We start from the raw sequence: 18281 nt of genomic DNA on the forward strand, positions 1-18281 counted from the left end.
TTGTTTTTATTGTATTCTTATCTAACAAACTGGGATAACTGCATGTTGTTATGACAATAAACGAACCTTGTAACCTTTAAAGTCAGGTGATGACACAGATTATGAAAAGGGGATGTACAGAAAGAGCATCTCTCCCAGACGCATGATGGGGGATTACCTATTATTAGAGTGGCCGAGTGGCTTAAATTGCCAGCTAATCTGACGTCCGGTTGCACGTGGGTCCGTGTTTGATTGTGTTCATGTAGCTGTAGTCTCTGTACCGTATCAATGCTAAAAACACACACACTTGCATTCAATTGCATGATTTGATTCTGAACTATTTTCAGTCATTTATTATGATTTAATGTAAGATATTTTACTTGTATAAGCAGCTTTTTGTGGCAAAGACAACACCCAGAGAGTTGTGTAGATGACGGTGCGTTCAAGGTAGTCTGGTAAATTAGTGTGTTTGTGAATTTCCTCCTCGCTGACCATTGATACAAATGGTGAGATCAATGTGTGATCAATTGTTTTGATTATTGTTGTTGTTCATGGAAGAGACAGATCCTCCCCTTGTTGTTTAATTTAATTTATAAATCTTTTTAAAGTTATCACTTTTGTTTATCCGTGTTCTTTAAAAGAAAACCTAAATTAAGAACAATACGGAGGAGGAATTCATTTAATTACACCATCGTGTACTTCATGATATTCACAGATATTACATGATTGTATATGCCAGAGGAAGTTAATTTAACTTGTAAAAATATCTTGTTTAAATCATAAGCGTAGATTTAGTGACGTTCATTATTTGTCCTTTAAGAACATGGCAACCTGTAAAGCAACGGTTGCAATCTTCCATAAAACAGAATGAAAGACGAAGCAACCGGAGGTGGAAAGCAACTGACTACATTACCCAAGGAATACATTTAAGTACAATTTTGAGGTACTTGTACTTTACTTGAGTATTTCCGTTCTATGCTACTTTACTACCTCGAATACATTCAATAATAATAAGTCAATAATGAGCTCCACCGTTACCAGCATTGAAGTGATGAACACATTAATGCATCAATAATTATAATCCAATTATATAAAATATTATTCTGCATGATGCGTACTTTTAATTTATGTTAATACTAATATAATGACTAGACTGCAATTAATAATGATGAGACAGAAGGTCATAAATATGAGCTAAAAGTAATACTTTTGAGATGGAAGTTCATAATGATCACTTATTATTATGTAGTTTTACTGGCAGTGCTGGACTTCCATAAAACCAACACCCGACTATAAAATACTAAACTGCGGAAATCTCTTTTCTACTTCTTTCACCCAAACGCCTCATGAGGACACGCCTCCTGTACGTGAACCCGTGACGCCATCACGTCGCTCTATCCTCGCCCTGTGATTGGCTGCTGTAGCTAGCTCTGGTGGAGGAGAGAGAGAGAGAGAGCGAGAGAGAGCGAGAGAGAGAGAGAGAGAGAGGTGTGAAACAGAAGAGTTGCTCGTCCCTAACGAACCGTCTGCTGCTCCGGTGTTCTTCTTCTTCTTCTTCTTCTTCTTCTTCTTCTTCTTCTTCTTCTTCTTCTTCTTCTTCTCCGCTTCACGTTCCCGGCCGCACAGACTCCACGATGGGCTGTTTCTTCTCCAAGAAGTCCAAGAGGAAGTCCTCCGAGAGAGGAGACGAGCGGACGCCGCAGACGACGACCGTCGACACGACGACGTCGGGCCACGCTGTTCCCCTTGGCAACAACAGCGAGGAGGCTCCGAAGCAGTACAGCTGGGACAAGCGGGAGAAGGTAACCACAGCAACAGCCACAACAACAACAACCACAACAACAATAACAACAATAACAGCAGCAGCAGCAGCAGCAGCAGCAGCAGCAGCGGTGTGTCTGAGCCGTGTCACACCTTCTGTGTCGCTTCCTTGTCGCTGCTGCAGGTTGTGATGAAGATGATAATAAGATCATTCTGATGAAGATGATAACAGGAGTGTTTCATGTGAAGCTGCTGTGTGGTCATTGTGCAGACATAATGTATTTAATTCTCATATAATTATATAAAAAGATGAAATGTCTGCAAAGACTCTAATACACTAATATTAATATTAAACATGTAACTGAAGCGTGTTAGCAGCATTATAGCATTTAAATCTACTAAAAGATATACAAACATCAATCATGTTCTATGATTATTAACATGAATGTTTAATCACACTCTTATATTTACATGTGTTAAATCAGCCGATGTACACGGTGTGAGTCTAATATCACGGTGTGAGTCTAATATCACGGTGTGAGTCTAATATCACGGTGTGGGTCTAATATCACGGTGTGAGTCTAATATCACGGTGTGAGTTTAATATCACGGTGTAGAATCCACACACATCACCGTGCATTGAACAGACAAACGCTTTAATGTGAAACATACTAAACTGAAGCCTTCCACAGCGAGGAGGAGGAAGTATTCACATCCTCCACTGCAGTAAAGGTACGACAACTACACTGTGAAAATACTCCACAACAAGTAAACGTAGCATGAAACAACAACACACAGAAACCAGAATGCTCCTCCTGTTCTAATAAATACAAGAAGTACATCAATGCAGCAAGTATTTACAATACAAATAATAATTCTACAAGTTTGAAATAATAATCCTTCACTTCAATCTGAACCCTGAATATTATGAATGAAGGACCTCCATGTGTATACGTGTGTGTATATACATACATGTATATATATATATATATATATATATGTATGTATATATATATATATATGTATATATACATGTGTATATGAATCTTTTGTTCCATATCTGTGGCATCTCTAAATAATCAGATTTCCATGTTTCCTGTATTAATGCAGCGCTCGTTGTTGTGTGTGATGACATCACGGCTCTTATCTCATTATGGGATTACAACACAGTTCACAGCTGACCACAACATGGCTGCTGCTTCTTCTTCTGCTTCTTCTTCTGCTTCTTCTTCTGCTTCTGCTTCTTCTTCTGCTTCTTCTTCAGGCTGGTTAAACGTCCGCGTTGACTCGCGGGATGTAACGAGTCAAACTGTGGTCGACCACATAACACACGTCTGAAAATAGCTCAATAAGAAGCTGCAGGTGGTCACATGACCACATCTCATGGAGGGAAAACGTTTTAACGTCAGTGGAACATCAAATTAGACTCTGAGATAGAGTAAAAGTACTACAGCCACACTAGTGGAAAGTATACAAGTGTAGTGAAAGTAAAAGTATTTATTGATCAGTGACGTGAGGTCTGTGTTCTGGTGAATGAACGCTGGTGTCTCTGCTCAGGTGGACCCTAAAGACTACATGCTGACGGGGCTCAGAGACGTGACGGTGGGCCGCCTGCCCGGCAAGCTCAACGGCCAGCAGTTCGTCATCCAGGAGTGCGAGAACTGCGACATCTTCGTGTTGGACCACTCGGCCACCGTCACCATCGACGACTGCGTGAACTGCCGCGTGGTCCTCGGGCCCACCAAGGGCAGCGTGTTCTTCAGGGACTGTAAGGACGTCAAGTGCGTCGTCGCCTGCCAGCAGTTCCGCACGCGGGACTGTAAAAAGATGGAGGTGTTCCTGTGCTGCGCCACGCAGCCCATCATCGAGTCCTCCACGGGCATGAAGTTCGGCTGCTTCCAGTACTTCTACCCCGAGCTGGCGTTCCACTTCAAGGACGCCGGGCTCAGCATCTTCAACAACAACTGGAGCAACGTGCACGACTTCACGCCGGTGTCCGGGGAGAACAACTGGAGCCTGCTGCCGGAGGCCTCGGCCGTTCTGGATTCGGTGCCCATCCCGGACCCGGAGTCCGAATTCAAGTCGGTTCGGATCTCCGGCAACGCCGAACGCAGCATCGTGCCTTTGACGAAGGGCGGGCGGCGAAAGGACAGCGAGGAGTCCTGCCTCTTCGTCTTCTTCGCCGGAGAATACGCCACCGCCAACGCCCGCAAACTGATCGACGAGGTGAGTGTGAGGAGGTTCCACTCGGTCCGACGCGGCTGGTTATGAAGCGTCTTAACATGAGACATGAGATAAACAGTATGAAAGTATATATGAGATAAAAGAGTCTCACATACTGATGTGAAAGGAAGAAAAGATGAAGCTCAGTGAGCACCGATGGTGAAAAGATGCTCAAAACTGGTTCAAAGAACTTTGTCACATTTAGGCCGTATTTCACAGAGACTTGAATTTTTTCATCCTCCCTTTGCTAATAATTGCAAATCTTCATTTTAGAGCCTATAATTAAGAACACATCCACATTTCTCAGTTGAAACCAGGAGGCAACCTCCGGTTCTTTAAAGTTCTTCAAAGCTTCATGAGTTAAAGCTGCATTCTCTCTAGTGTCCACCAGGGGGCGACTCCTCTGGTTGTATAGAAGTCTATGAGAAAATGACTCTACTTCTCTCTTGATTTATTACCTCAGTAAACATTGTAAACATGAGTTTATGGTCTCAATCTCTAGTTTCAAGTCTACTTCAATACAGCATGATGTTCATTTAGTAAATGATGGTCCATTTAGAGTCACACAGACCATAAAGCAGGGGATGCTTTAGGGGCGGGGCTACACAGTGATTGACAGGTCTCTACCAGAGATGTATACGGCGTCTCTACGTCACTCCTCCTCAGTCCAGATATAAACAAGATGGCGACGACCAAAACGCAGAACTCGAGGCTTCAAAACGTCCACAAAGTCTGTCGTGAAAACTTTTATTGCAAATCAAGTTTGAACCAACTTTTGACATCTTAACTGTATTTTAAATGTCTTTCAAACTTAGAACATGCTCTCTGTGAAACACTTCCTGATTCCACATCAATGTTCCCGTTACGATGAACAGGAAGCAGCACAAAGTCTGTACGGTTCCATATTTATCACATTTTATTTGAGGCATTAACACATTTAACCGCTCAGTGAAACACTACTTTGGCTGAATGTTGCATCATCACTGAGGTTCACATCACTGTCATATAATAAAGTCGATCTTATCTTTAATATTCCCTCTGATATGCCGTGAGTTTAACATGCTGACTCGCTGTCTGTTTTAGTAGATGCATATAAATACGTGTAGTATTCTATAAGTGTTCCTGAAGTTCTGCTTTGTGTTGTTCAGCTGACTTTAAACGCTGCGTAAACATTCCAGTGATGTTTGAGAGTCGGAGGATTCTTTAAATACTTTGAAGTACTTCATATTAAAGACGTTTCTCTCTCCGCGTGTTCAGGTCACCGCTAAAGGCTTCGTGCTGATCCAGACCAAGGAGGTGTCCATGAAACCTGAAGACGTGAAGCGAGTGTTCCAGAGCAGTGCGGAGGACCTGGTGGAGTGGATCACTAAAGGTGCGTTCATGCTGCTGCTGCTCAGGAACTCAGCCGGATGTGTGAGATCTTATCTGACAAGTAGTTTCATATTTGCATTTAATGAGAGAAGAAGAACACTGATCCTTAAAGAGACAGTACTGATGTTCTGTAGTGAGGTTCTCCTCCACAGTCAGGGTTCTACTGCAGCAGATGAGTTCATAGAAACAGAGTAATGTTCTGCTGTGGACGTATGTTAGACTCCTAACAGAATGTCTATCTGTGTGAGTGAACGCTGTGTGTGTTAAAGAGGGAGGCTTGAGGATTATGTGTTCTTTAATCTCTCTGAAGGTTCGGTCATCGCTCTGGAGCTGAATGGAGACGGCGTGGTGGACGCCTGTAAGAGCATCGCCACCGACGTGTTCAGCGGCACCAAGGTGATGAGAACCGACCCGGAGTCTCTTCTTCTGCACGTCACAAACACAACGCGTCTCATCTACAATGTTTGATTTCTGCTGCAGGTCTTCGTCTCCGATAACAAAAACTCGTCCTCTCGAGATGTCGACAGCTTCTTCAACTTCGCTGACATGCAGATGGGTTTGTGAGCGAAACCGAGCATCCAAACAAACCGATTCCCCTGAACGCCTCGCCGTCCTGATACCAGCTGATCCGCTGTGAGTCTGCAGACTGAAGCTCATCTAGAAACATCCAGTCGTCGCTGAGAGTGCTGTGAATATTTATATTTCTATGAATGTATTCGGTTGCTTTTATCGATTTGTGAATGTAGCTCTTTGCTGTAAATGTAATTCATTTTAATGTAAAGCTTTGTTTTTCTGATGTGAAACCGTCGATGCAGCAGAAAAAACACGAGCACACGAATGGGAAAATATTTTATTTATATAAATATATATATTTATATAAATACTATATATATATATATATATTGTAATATATCTATAGATCATGTGTGTGTGTGTGTGTGTGTGTGTGTGTGTGTGTGTGTGTGTGTGTGTGTGTGTGTGTGTAGACGGTTACTCTTCTCTTGTAGGCTGAACTGTGACCGTTGGATTGTCTTCTGCAGATGAACTCGCTGTATTATAGTTCTGTGACGTAGCCAACTCACGTGATCATTATTATTTTGTAATCTGTGTTTTATACTCTGCTGAATGTTGTTCTTTTTTTGTATATGGACACAAAAATGTATGTTCTTTATCATTTTTTTAGTAAAAGTTTCATAAAGTCTGACTTCTTTTAGTTAAAATGCTTTTTTCACAGCCGTGCTGTTATTCTGTGTTAAAGAGTGAACCAACGAGAACGACAGACTACAACCACCATGTTTAATAAGACTACAACCACCATGTTTAATAAGACTACAACCACCATGTTTAACAAGACTACAACCACCATGTTTAATAAGACTACAACCACCATGTTTAATAAGACTACAACCACCATGTTTGATAAGACTACAACCACCATGTTTGATTAGACTACAACCACCATGTTTACTAAGACTACAACCACCATGTTTAATAAGACTACAACCACCATGTTTAACAAGACTACAACCACCATGTTTAATAAGACTACAACCACCATGTTTAACAAGACTACAACCACCATGTTTAACAAAACTACAACCACCATGTTTAATAAGACTACAACCACCATGTTTGATAAGACTACAACCACCATATTTACTAAGACTACAACCACCATGTTTAATAAGACTACAACCACCATGTTTAACAAGACTACAACCACCATGTTTAACAAGACTACAACCACCATGTTTAATAAGACTACAACCACCATGTTTGATAAGACTACAACCACCATGTTTAATAAGACTACAACCACCATGTTTAACAAGACTACAACCACCATGTTTAATAAGATTACAACCACCATGTTTAATAAGACTACAACCACCATGTTTAATAAGACTACAACCACCATGTTTAATAAGACTACAACCACCATGTTTAACAAGACTACAACCACCATGTTTAACAAGACTACAACCACCATGTTTAATAAGACTACAACCACCATGTTTAACAAGACTACAACCACCATGTTTAATAAGATTACAACCACCATGTTTAATAAGACTACAACCACCATGTTTGATAAGACTACAACCACCATGTTTGATAATCCGTCCTTGTCACTCAGCAGAACACACACTGATGTTAAAGAGACAGTCCTGATGTTCTGTAGTGTGTGTGAGGTTCTCTTCCACAGTCAGGGTTCTACTGCAGCAGATGAGTTCATAGAAACAGAGTAATGTTCTGCTGTGGACGTATGTTAGACTCCTAACAGAATGTCTATCAGTGTGAGTGAACGCTGTATTTAGAATGTGTTCACCTCTTATTTTTAGTTCAGATTCACTAAAGTCTCTGAACTCAAACTCACCAACAGATGTTAGCAGCAGCAGAGCAGCAGCTCCTGTGTCCTGAGGTAGAATCAGTGTTTCAGTGAATGAGTCTGGTGTCGGCTTCACTTCTGTCTCAAAGCCTGAACTCTCCCTCTAACAGGAACATTGTGTTTCCTCTTTGTGAGCCGATCAGCTCGTCCTCTTGTGAAGAAGAACTCCCAAAGTTGATCTCCAGCTGTTTGACATCAGTGAAGGAGTCCGTGTGACTGATGTCGTCTCTGTGGATCATCAGTTACTCATTCATGAAATGAAAAGAAATGAAAAGATTCGATGTTTGGTCGGCAACTGAACTGTAAATTATATATTTAAACTGTTCTCTAACATTTTAATATCATCAATATGAACACAAGCATCGCTGTATTTATTCATATTTCATCATTCCACGTTTATTTATTCATATTTCAGCATTTCAGAAGGTGGCAGCAGTGCAGCATGTAAACGACCGTTAAAACCCAAAGAAGACTTTTAAAGAATTCATTCTTTTTTATTTTGAAGGTTTAATTCAATGAAGTTTAATTTATAGCTTCGATAAATATCACAAATCAAAAATGTGCCTCAGAGTGTTTTACATGTCGCTCAACATCCGTCAGGAAAACTAAATAAGTAAAATAACAGTTTTTGTTAAATATATATATATATATATATATATGAAGAAGAAATGTTGCCAACATCATTATCACATTTATTATAAATATATATGTGTCCTCTTTTCTTTCTTTTGCACCACATCTTCACACAAGAATACAAACGTCTTTAAAGTTTATAAATCTGCAAAAGTAAAAGAGCAGCTTGTGTTTGTGTTTTATTTGTATTATTATTTCTACATTGGCTTTATTCTTTGTTGTGGTCTATGGATCGAGGTAAACAAGAGTGTAACTACATTTACTCAAGTACTCCACTTAAGTACAATTTACATATCTATATATAAGTACTGAAGGTACTGATAAATGTACTTTTTACTTCACAACACAGGTTTAGTTTCTTTTCAGATTCAGTTAATTAATACAAAAATAATAATTAACTAATAAATGATGATGTATTATTATAGATTAAACTAAAAGCAGAATATAAAGTAAAACAAAATGAGCTCCTTTATCAGCTGCAACATATTCATCAATAATTATAATACAATAAAGTATTTTATTCTGAAATAGTACTTTTGCTACTATAAGTATATTTGCATGCCAATATTGTAGTAATTTTACTGTTTTACTTCTACCACCACCACTGGAGGTTAGCGCCAGTTGACAAATCGAGCGCACCCAGGTCGTAGGGAAGCCGGCGGGGTTTAGGACCCTGCGGGAGGCGCGGTACAATAGAGTCGTTGTGCCGTGGTGGACCGACTTGATGCCCAGGAGATCCCCTCTGTGGTCGGATACAAACCTCCAGATTTTCACCCCCGCAGCTACAACCAACCAGAGCCTCGGATATATATTTTCTACAGGTACATGTTGGACGCGGTGTCCGGGCGGATATGTGGCTGGAATAAAGCGGACAGCAGTGGAGGTAAAATCGGGGGGAGGAATGTGAAACAATATGCGCGTGTGTTAGGAGAGAGATAGAGAGAGGCAGGAAATACCCCGGATGAGGCCTTCTTTCTCTCTCTCTCTCTCTCTCTCTCTGCTGCGTTCATGATAGCGACCGTTAGCTTTGCGTGCGCTCGTGTCCGTTAAATGACCGTTACTACTCTGACTAACGGACCCGGTCGAGCTGTGTGGTAGTTTCGTCTTAATGGATCTAGGAAGTGACATCTTTGTGTGATGGTGGCGCCCACGTTTGATTCCTCCACAGGCTGCAGTGCAGCCCGCTAGAGGCCCGGATGTTAGCCTGTGTGCCTGTGTGCGTGTGTGTGTGTGTGCTCGCGCGTGTGATTGAGAGGAAGTTAGCTTCACATTTGAGGCTTCCGATTTGGCAGTTAAGGGGAAAGTTAAGGCCTAAAAAATAAAAGCCTTATTTTATTAAGATCATACATAATCTGATCAAATTATTAAAGAGAAGCCAGAGACTCTTTAAAACCCAGTTTAAGATTTATGAAAGCCTTATTTTGTTTGTGAAAATTTAAATAAAGTAGAGATTGTACTGCTTTATTGAACAGCAATGAATGAAGTGAACTTTCCTCTATATTGTCGAATCAGAAGCTAACTTCAGTGTGTGTGTGTTTGGCGCCAACACGGCTCTTTGATGAGGGCGGACACTGTTTACTCTGTTATGTTTCCGAACGCAGTACTCACAGATATTAGTACATTAAATACAATATATGAAGAAATACATGTAAACAAGGCGGACATTGTTTCCTGTTACCCAGAAACCTCTAGTCAGTGTGATGTCATATCCGTGCTCATTCACAGCCTGTAGTCTCCTTTAGTTTATACTAGTAATAATACATCTATTAGTTTATATACTAGTAATAATACATCTATTAGTTTATACTAGTAATAATACATCTATTAGTTTATATACTAGTAATAATACATCTTAGTTTATACTAGTAATAATACATCTATTAGTTTATATACTAGTAATAATACATCTATTAGTTTATATACTAGTAATAATACATCTATTAGTTTATACTAGTAATAATACATCTATTAGTTTATATACTAGTAATAATACATCTATTAGTTTATATACTAGTAATAATACATCTATTAGTTTATATACTAGTAATAGTCAATCTATTAGTTTATACTAGTAATAATACATCTATTAGTTTATATACTAGTAATAATAAATCTATTAGTTTATATACTAGTAATAATACATCTATTAGTTTATATACTAGTAATAATACATCTATTAGTTTATACTAGTAATAATACATCTATTAGTTTATATACTAGTAATAATAGATCTATTAGTTTATACTAGTAATAATACATCTATTAGTTTATATACTAGTAATAATACATCTATTAGTTTATATACTAGTAATAATACATCTATTAGTTTATATACTAGTAATAATACATCTATTAGTTTATACTAGTAATAATACATCTATTAGTTTATATACTAGTAATAATACATCTATTAGTTTATACTAGTAATAATACATCTATTAGTTTATATACTAGTAATAATACATCTATTAGTTTATACTAGTAATAATACATCTATTAGTTTATACTAGTAATAATACATCTATTAGTTTATATACTAGTAATAATACATCTATTACTAGTATAATATATATATATATGAATATATTAGTTCATACTAGTATTAATATATATAGTATATTTCTTATTTGCTAAATATAAAATAAGGTGGTTAATGGTTGTTTTTGAACGTGTCTGTTGTTTATCTCTGTATAAAATATGTTTAATGATTATGAAACAGCGTGTTTCTTAAAGCAGCGGCTGACGTCTGCTCCTCTTCCTCAGGATGTTACAGGATGAAACGTCTCAGGTCGTCGAGCAGCAGCGACAGTTCAGACAATGAGAGTGAGTCACCGTGAACACGAATCTCCTTTTCTCCTCTGCTGCTCTTTTATTCACACGTTCATTCCTCCACCAGGTCCCTCCACCTCCTTCTGCTCCTCCAACAAGTATGGAGGCGGCAAACCCGGAGCTCCGGCCTCCAACCAGAAGAAACCGGCTGAAGTAAGTTCCCGTGCTTCTGCTGTCGCAGCTGCGCTCTGTTTACGGGTGAGGACAGGTGTCTCACCCTGCTGCTGTCTCGCCCCTCAGGTGTTCAGAAAAGACCTGATCAGCGCCATGAAGCTGCCGGACTCCCACCACGTGTCCCCGGAGGACTACTACCTGCTGGCGGACGCCTGGAAGCAGGAGTGGGAGAAGGGGGTCCAGGTGCTGGCGAGTCCAGACACCATCCCAGAGCCGTCGGTCAGGTAACGCTGCCCGGCCGTCAGACCGACACGGTTAAATGAGTCACACAAACCCACTGACACGAGTCCTTCGTCTTCAGTGATGAAGACTACGATCATCATCGTTCAGTGAAGAACGGCTCAGCAGTGACGGAAACATGGCGCCTGATCACTGTGACGCACGTCGATGTGAACATATAATAAATCATTATTATAACTTAAAAACATGCAGTTAATAATCTCTGCTTTAAACCACGGGACTCATTTCACCTTCATCACTGACTCTGGTTTGGTCCAAATGAAAGATCATTAGAGGAGCCACAGACTCCGCTTCATGTTTGTTTGGTTTAATGAAACCTATAATCCCGATCATGTGCTAACACGTGTCTCGTGTGTTCAGAGTCATGGAGGAGAAGCCCACAGAGGTCCTCTACACCCACCAGAGGAAGCACATCCAGTGCTCCAGCCGCGAGTCCACAGAGCCGGGCTACGTGGACATCAGGGATCTGGCCGAGGCCATGTGCCGCTACGACCTGGACGACATGGACCTGCACTGGCTGCAGGCGCTCAACAGGGAGCTGGACCGCATGGGTGAAGAGAACCACTCAGTACCACTCAGTACTACTCAGTACCACTCAGTACCACTCAGTACCACTCAGTACCGCTCTGTGTAGTTCTTTATCCATTAGATAGATTGGTTCATCACTGTACGCTGCAGCATTAGCTCAGGTTTATTTTTAAATACCTATGGTTGGTTCTTCCTCCTCTCGCTCTGTGCAGACCGCTTCATGTTTAGAATAATCTCTCTGTGAATGTGAGATCTTCTTATTACAGCAGCAGTTGTTTCATGATGACGTCTCATCACTGACCTGTTTTTTTTTTTTTGTCATTTAAATGTGTCATCGTTTAAACATATTAACGTTATACACAGATACAAAAATGAGTTTGTCAGAAAGTCAAATAAATAAAATAAAATAATAAACAAATTAATTAATTAATCAAAATAAAAAACAGCATAAATAAATAAATAATAATTTAAAAAAATTAATAAAGAATAAAGAAAATACATTCATGACTTCACTTAAAGGCAGCTACAGAGCCCCCCCCCCTCCCTGTTAATTATCTTTCACATGAACCTCCATGTGCACATACACACACATCCATAAACTGAGTCCAGCACCGAGCTGTGAATACGGGGCTGACGGCGTCCGTCTGTCCTCTAGGGGAGGAGCCTGTGGACGAGCTGACGATGGAGCGAGCGATGGAGGCGATGGAGAGCCAGTGTCACGACAACATGAACCACGCCATCGAGACGGTGGAGGGCCTCGGCATCGAGTACGACGAGGACGTCATCTGTGACGTGTGCCGCTCGCCCGACAGCGAGGAGGGAAACGACATGGTGTTCTGTGACAAGTGCAACATCTGTGTGCACCAGGTAACCAGCAACACAACACACACTCGTCTTAATGTGAGTGATGAAGTTCTACTGTCGTGACTCTTCTTAATCCGTGCTTTTGTGTTGATGATCTCATGTTTGAATCATGTTTAGTCTTGTGACGTTGACGTAAAACATCCTTCAGTAAATACTCCGTGTCCTCCTCACAGGCCTGCTATGGAATCGTCAAAGTGCCCGTCGGGAACTGGCTGTGCAGGACGTGCGTCCTCGGCATCGACCCTCAGTGTCTCCTCTGTCCTCAGAAGGGCGGAGCCATGAAGGCCACGAGAGCCGGGACCAAGTGGGCTCATGTGAGCTGTGCTCTGTGGATCCCAGAGGTACATATAGACACACACCCACACACACACACACACACGCACGCACACATACATACATACACAGGGAGCGTTGAATAACCCCGCCCTGCCGTCCCTTCCTAGGTGAGCATCGCTTGCCCCGAGAGGATGGAGCCCATCACCAAAGTGTCCCACATCCCGCCCAGCCGCTGGTCGCTCATCTGCAGTCTGTGTAAATGGAAGACCGGCGCTTGTATCCAGGTGAGTGCAGCTAGCTAGTTAGCTTAGCTTAGCTTAGCGTGAAGACTGGAAACTAGGGGCGGTCTTTTTGTCACTGCACCCGGAGAAGTAGTTCCTTTTCTCATTAATTCCTTTTAGTTTCGGGGGCATCCTAAAGCATCCCCTGCTTTATGGTCTGTGTGACTCTAAATGGACCATCATGTACTAAATGAACATCATGCTGTATTGAAGAAGACTTGAAACTAGAGGTTGAGACCATAAACTCATGTTTACAATGTTTACTGAGGTAATAAATCAAGAGAGAAGTAGAGTCATTTTCTCATAGACTTCTATACAACCAGAGGAGTCGCCCCCTGGTGGACACTAGAGAGAATGCAGCTCTAACACGTGAAGCTTTGAAGAACTTTAAAGAACCGGAGGTTGTAGCTGAGCGTCATAGAGCATTGATCATTGATTAGTTTCACTGAGTCAGAATGTATTTTATATGAAAATGAAGTCATGATGAATGAGAGAGGAGACTCTTTTCACATCATCCTTTTGTCCCCAGTGCTCGGTGAAGAACTGCACCACTCCCTTCCACGTGACGTGCGCCTTCGAGCACAGCCTGGAGATGAAGACCATCCTGGACGAAGGCGACGAGGTCAAGTTCAAGTCGTACTGCCTGAAGCACAGCCAGTCCAAGAAGGCCGGGGAGGCCGGTCTGAGCCCGGCTCGCTCCAAACCCGCCAGCGACGCCCAGAAGGTGGGCGGCGGCCAGCGGGCCCAGAGGCTGCAGGAGCTGGAGGAGGAGTTCTACACCCTGGTCCAGCAGGAGGACCTGTCCCGGGCCCTCGGGCTGCCGGCGCGCCTCCTGGACTTCATCTGTCAGTACTGGAAGCTGAAAAGGAGGGCCAACTTCAACCGGGCCCTGCTGCCCCCCAAAGAGGACGAGGAGAACCTGGTGCTGCAGCCGCAGGAGGACAGCATCCACACCCGCATGAGGATGTTCATGCACCTGAGACAGGACCTGGAGAGGGTGGGTGTCCTCCTACGGGACGGGGGGGACGGGGACGGGGACGGGGGGGGGGGGGGGGGGACGGGGGGGGGGACGGGGGGGGGGGGGGGGGGGGGTAACTGAGACTTTAGGCTGTTTTTGAACTTTAACCTAAATACATTTATTAATATGGAGAAGTCAACGTTCTCTGTGAGGAGCAGTTTATGGGCTGGAGATTGTTAATCTGAGTAAAGTTTTATAGAATAAATACGTCTCATTAATCTCACACAGAACACGGAAAACTCTGTTTGTGAAGCCACTGAACTGATTCTATAAAACCAACATTCAGTGTTTCCTTGTTTTCCTTCATGAGTTCTGTTCATCAGTAAAACTCTGTAAACAACAAGAGAACGTTCAGAACCGTGGAAACGTCCAAACGCAGGAACAATGCTGACGCCTCGGGCAGCGTCTTCTAATTACTCGTTTAGAACAAAGAACCCAAAACATTTGGTTTATTATCATAAAGGAAGCTGGAACCGTGGTGATAAATAACAGTTCAAGCGGTTGTCTCAGTTTGTTTTCACTGATCAGCTGTGATTCAAAGTCGTAAAACACAAAATCATTTTTTCCTTCGTTGATCTTCAGCATCGTGACCGTAAACACGTGAATCTGTTTCTGCCGTTTCTCTCTCAGGTGAGGAACTTGTGCTACATGGTGAGCCGGCGGGAGAAGCTGAAGGTGCTGCAGAGCAAAGCTCACGAGCAGATGTTCAACCTGCACGTGAAGCTGCTGAACCAGGAGCTGTCCGCCGGTGAGCCGTCCGTCCGTCAGCGCTCTGTTGAGACGTTTGAGTCGCAGCCGCGGTCCTGAACATGTTTCCTCGTCTCTCTTGTCTTCAGGTCTTCCCTCGTCCTCTCCGGCGGAGAGCCTGCTGTTCCGTCCTCCTCCGAGGATCACTCTGAAGCTCAAGATGCCCAAACCCTCCGGCCTGGGAAACGGTAACCCCGGCTCCAAGTCCTCCGGTAACGGGCCGCTGTGCCCGGACAACAGCGGCAACGTGGAAGGCGAGGGTCTGGGTCAGGGGAAGCCTCAGCTGCACGGACGCGGTCGCCGAGAGGAGCGCTCCAACGGCCGCCTGTCGTCCTCCAGCGTCTCTCGCGGTCCGACCTCGCTGCCCGGCGGAAAACCGCTGGCCCTGCACGCCGCGCTGCACGGCGGCCACTCGTCCAACGGCAAACCGGACCAGGACCGCAAATCCAACGGCCTCTCAGAGAAGTTCGTGGCGCTGAAGGACAGTTCCTGCCAGACGCCCGGGGACCAGGACGCCTCCAATCCGACGCTGGACAAGAGCAGCTTACGCAAGTCCGCCATGGAGCACTTCGGCAGGTCCTTCAAGGAGGCCACCATTAACCTGGTACGGACCACGGAGGACCTGCGGGCCTCCGACAAACTGTCCCGAAAGGGCTCCTCCACCAAGGAGAGACTGTGGGCCAAACCCGAGCACAGAGCCAAGAGCGGCAGGTCGCACCAGGACAGCGACGGGTACTGTCCCGACCTGGAGCTCAGCGACTCGGAGCCGGAGTCCAAAGGGAGGCGGCACCGGGTCGGCCCGCCTCAGCCGGACGCCGCGGGGAAGGGGGTCAGCCGAGGGAAACCGCAGTCTCTGGGCTCCAGACACGCCATGCAGAGGTGACGGCCGTACGTCGACTCCGTCCTTTTCCAAGTGCCAGACCCGTCGGGGACCAGACCAGGACCCGGACCCAGACCAGGACCCGGTGGATGCTGCAGAGTCTGCATGAAGGGTTTTTTTGCGGGACTCGTGAAGAAGCTCTGTGTCGGAGAGGAACAGTCTTCTGAGATTATCATTGTTTGCCTTTTCATTGTGACTAGAATTACATTTTGTACTCTGCACAACTTTGTATCAAACACCCCGTTCCCCCCCCCGTCCCGTCCCGTCCCGTCCCGTCCCGTCCCGTTCCCCCTCTGTCTCCCCCCGTCCCGTCCCCCGTCCCGTTCCCCCCCCGTCCCCCCAACACTCAGTGTAAACCTCTGAACATGAGACGTTCACATCGGGATGTAAATAATGTTCAACACGCTCCACTTTATTGAGACTTCAAACATTAAATCAAACCGACGACGTTTACATGCATCAAGTATTCAGCTTTTATTCTGAAAATGACGATAATCCTAAAAATCTGTTTTCATGGTTAATGAAGACGAATGTTCCACTAATGTTCACGTCTACAGACGTTCATGTTCACGTCTCGTCCTCGGTGGATCTCACGGTGACGTGGTTCTCTTGTGTTGACGGGTCGACGTCGTTGATCACGTCAGAATATGTTAAAGTAAACATCAGCGTTCACAATAAGTCAGAATATGATGTTTCATTCTGGATGTTGTCGTATTCGGACTGATTTGAATATTAATGAGTTGAATATTAATGAGCATGTAAACGTAGTCGTGATGCAGCAGAGTAGTAGTGAACTCTGCTGCAGCTGTTTCTTGCACATCTGTCATTTTGTTTTTATTTTATATATTTGTAAAGTAGTGATGTCATTTGTTTGAACAGGAACTCCTGTGAGTAGAACTTTAACACTATTAGTAGCTTTCTGTTAGATGATGATGTCATTCCAAATCAAAAGTCCTCGTCTCAGAATGAGAAACGTGTGAAACAGATGTAACGGACGTTTGCCTCAGATGGTCACATGACCGGCCTTCATCATCATCGTCACACGACCGGCCTTCATCATCGTCACACGACCGGCCTTCATCATCGTCACACGACCGGCCTTCATCATCGTCACACGACCGGCCTTCATCATCGTCACACGACCGGCCTTCATCATCGTCACACGACCGGCCTTCATCATCGTCACACGACCGGCCTTCATCATCGCCACACGACCGGCCTTCATCATCGTCACCGTCGTCTGTTTGTTTTGATAATAAATAACTGGTTCACTAGTTCTGTTTCTGTGTATCGACTCATTTTCACCTCATACAGTTACTCTGTGGGGCTTTTATTTTGAAAGGGTGGGGAGAGGAGACAGAATCATAATGTTTGACACACACACACACACACACACACAGAGGTTATTAAATGACAGGCTTCATCACAAGCATTCCAGTTAGAATTCACTCTGTGGGGCTTTTATTTTGAAAGGGCGGGGAGAGGAGACAGAATCATGTTTTTTACCAATTTTCTTTTAAAATAATAAAAAAAGATTTTAATTATAATATATATGTAAGAGAGATGGGTTTTGCTGTATTGAGGGTTAATAGAGTAAATAACACAGTTTTTTAGTAAATGCAAATACTTTTTTGAACACAGGCACATTCCTGAGGCCCCGTATATATATCAGCCCACCTCAAGGGCCCCAAACCACGCTGTCTATCTATATGCACAGACCCCGATATACAGACAATGGTTAGCGAGCAAACATGAACGTAAACCAGACGTCAACGTACACGGCGTCTCTACGTCACTCCTCCTCAGTCCACATATGGTCACTTCCTGTTCACTGGTTGCAAAAAAACAAGATGGCGACGCCAAATAGCCGAACTCGAGGCTTCAAAACATCCACAAACCGACGAAGTCTCTTTTATGAGGAAAATGCTTTTCTCACACGTGAGTGGCCACCAGGAGGCAGCGTATCCGGTTCTTATTATACATCATGATGTAAACATTGCACGATTATAAATAATTAAAGAAATTATGATTTATGAGTAATGAGATGCATTCAGGTGTTTACATAACGTAACTCCACAGCTGATGACG

The 18281-nt window shown here is 43.4% G+C and overlaps 2 protein-coding genes across 3 annotated transcripts; both read left to right on the top strand.

Annotated features, from left to right (window-relative positions):
- The first annotated feature begins 1461 nt into the window (after positions 1-1461).
- rp2 (RP2 activator of ARL3 GTPase) lies at positions 1462-6538 on the top strand. Its single transcript, XM_079158250.1, has 5 exons — positions 1462-1781; positions 3298-3966; positions 5221-5335; positions 5645-5730; positions 5815-6538. The coding sequence occupies exons 1-5, from the start codon at positions 1614-1616 to the stop codon at positions 5896-5898; spliced, it is 1122 nt and encodes a 373-aa protein (XP_079014376.1). The 5' UTR covers positions 1462-1613; the 3' UTR covers positions 5899-6538.
- A 2554-nt stretch (positions 6539-9092) lies between these two features.
- On the top strand, positions 9093-17461 carry jade3 (jade family PHD finger 3). Of its 2 annotated transcripts, none has more exons than XM_079157465.1 (11): positions 9093-9239; positions 11120-11179; positions 11253-11338; positions 11426-11583; positions 11960-12150; positions 12783-12994; positions 13165-13332; positions 13435-13551; positions 14078-14545; positions 15197-15314; positions 15403-17461. In XM_079157465.1, the coding sequence occupies exons 1-11, from the start codon at positions 9182-9184 to the stop codon at positions 16194-16196; spliced, it is 2430 nt and encodes an 809-aa protein (XP_079013591.1). In that variant the 5' UTR covers positions 9093-9181; the 3' UTR covers positions 16197-17461. The 2 variants fall into 2 exon arrangements, with proteins under 2 accessions (XP_079013591.1, XP_079013592.1); XM_079157466.1 differs by having other exon boundaries at positions 9101-9177.
- The last annotated feature ends 820 nt before the right edge of the window (positions 17462-18281 follow it).

Source organism: Pholis gunnellus (genome assembly GCF_910591455.1).
Source record: "Pholis gunnellus genome assembly, chromosome: 4".
Classification (NCBI taxonomy): domain Eukaryota; kingdom Metazoa; phylum Chordata; class Actinopteri; order Perciformes; family Pholidae; genus Pholis; species Pholis gunnellus.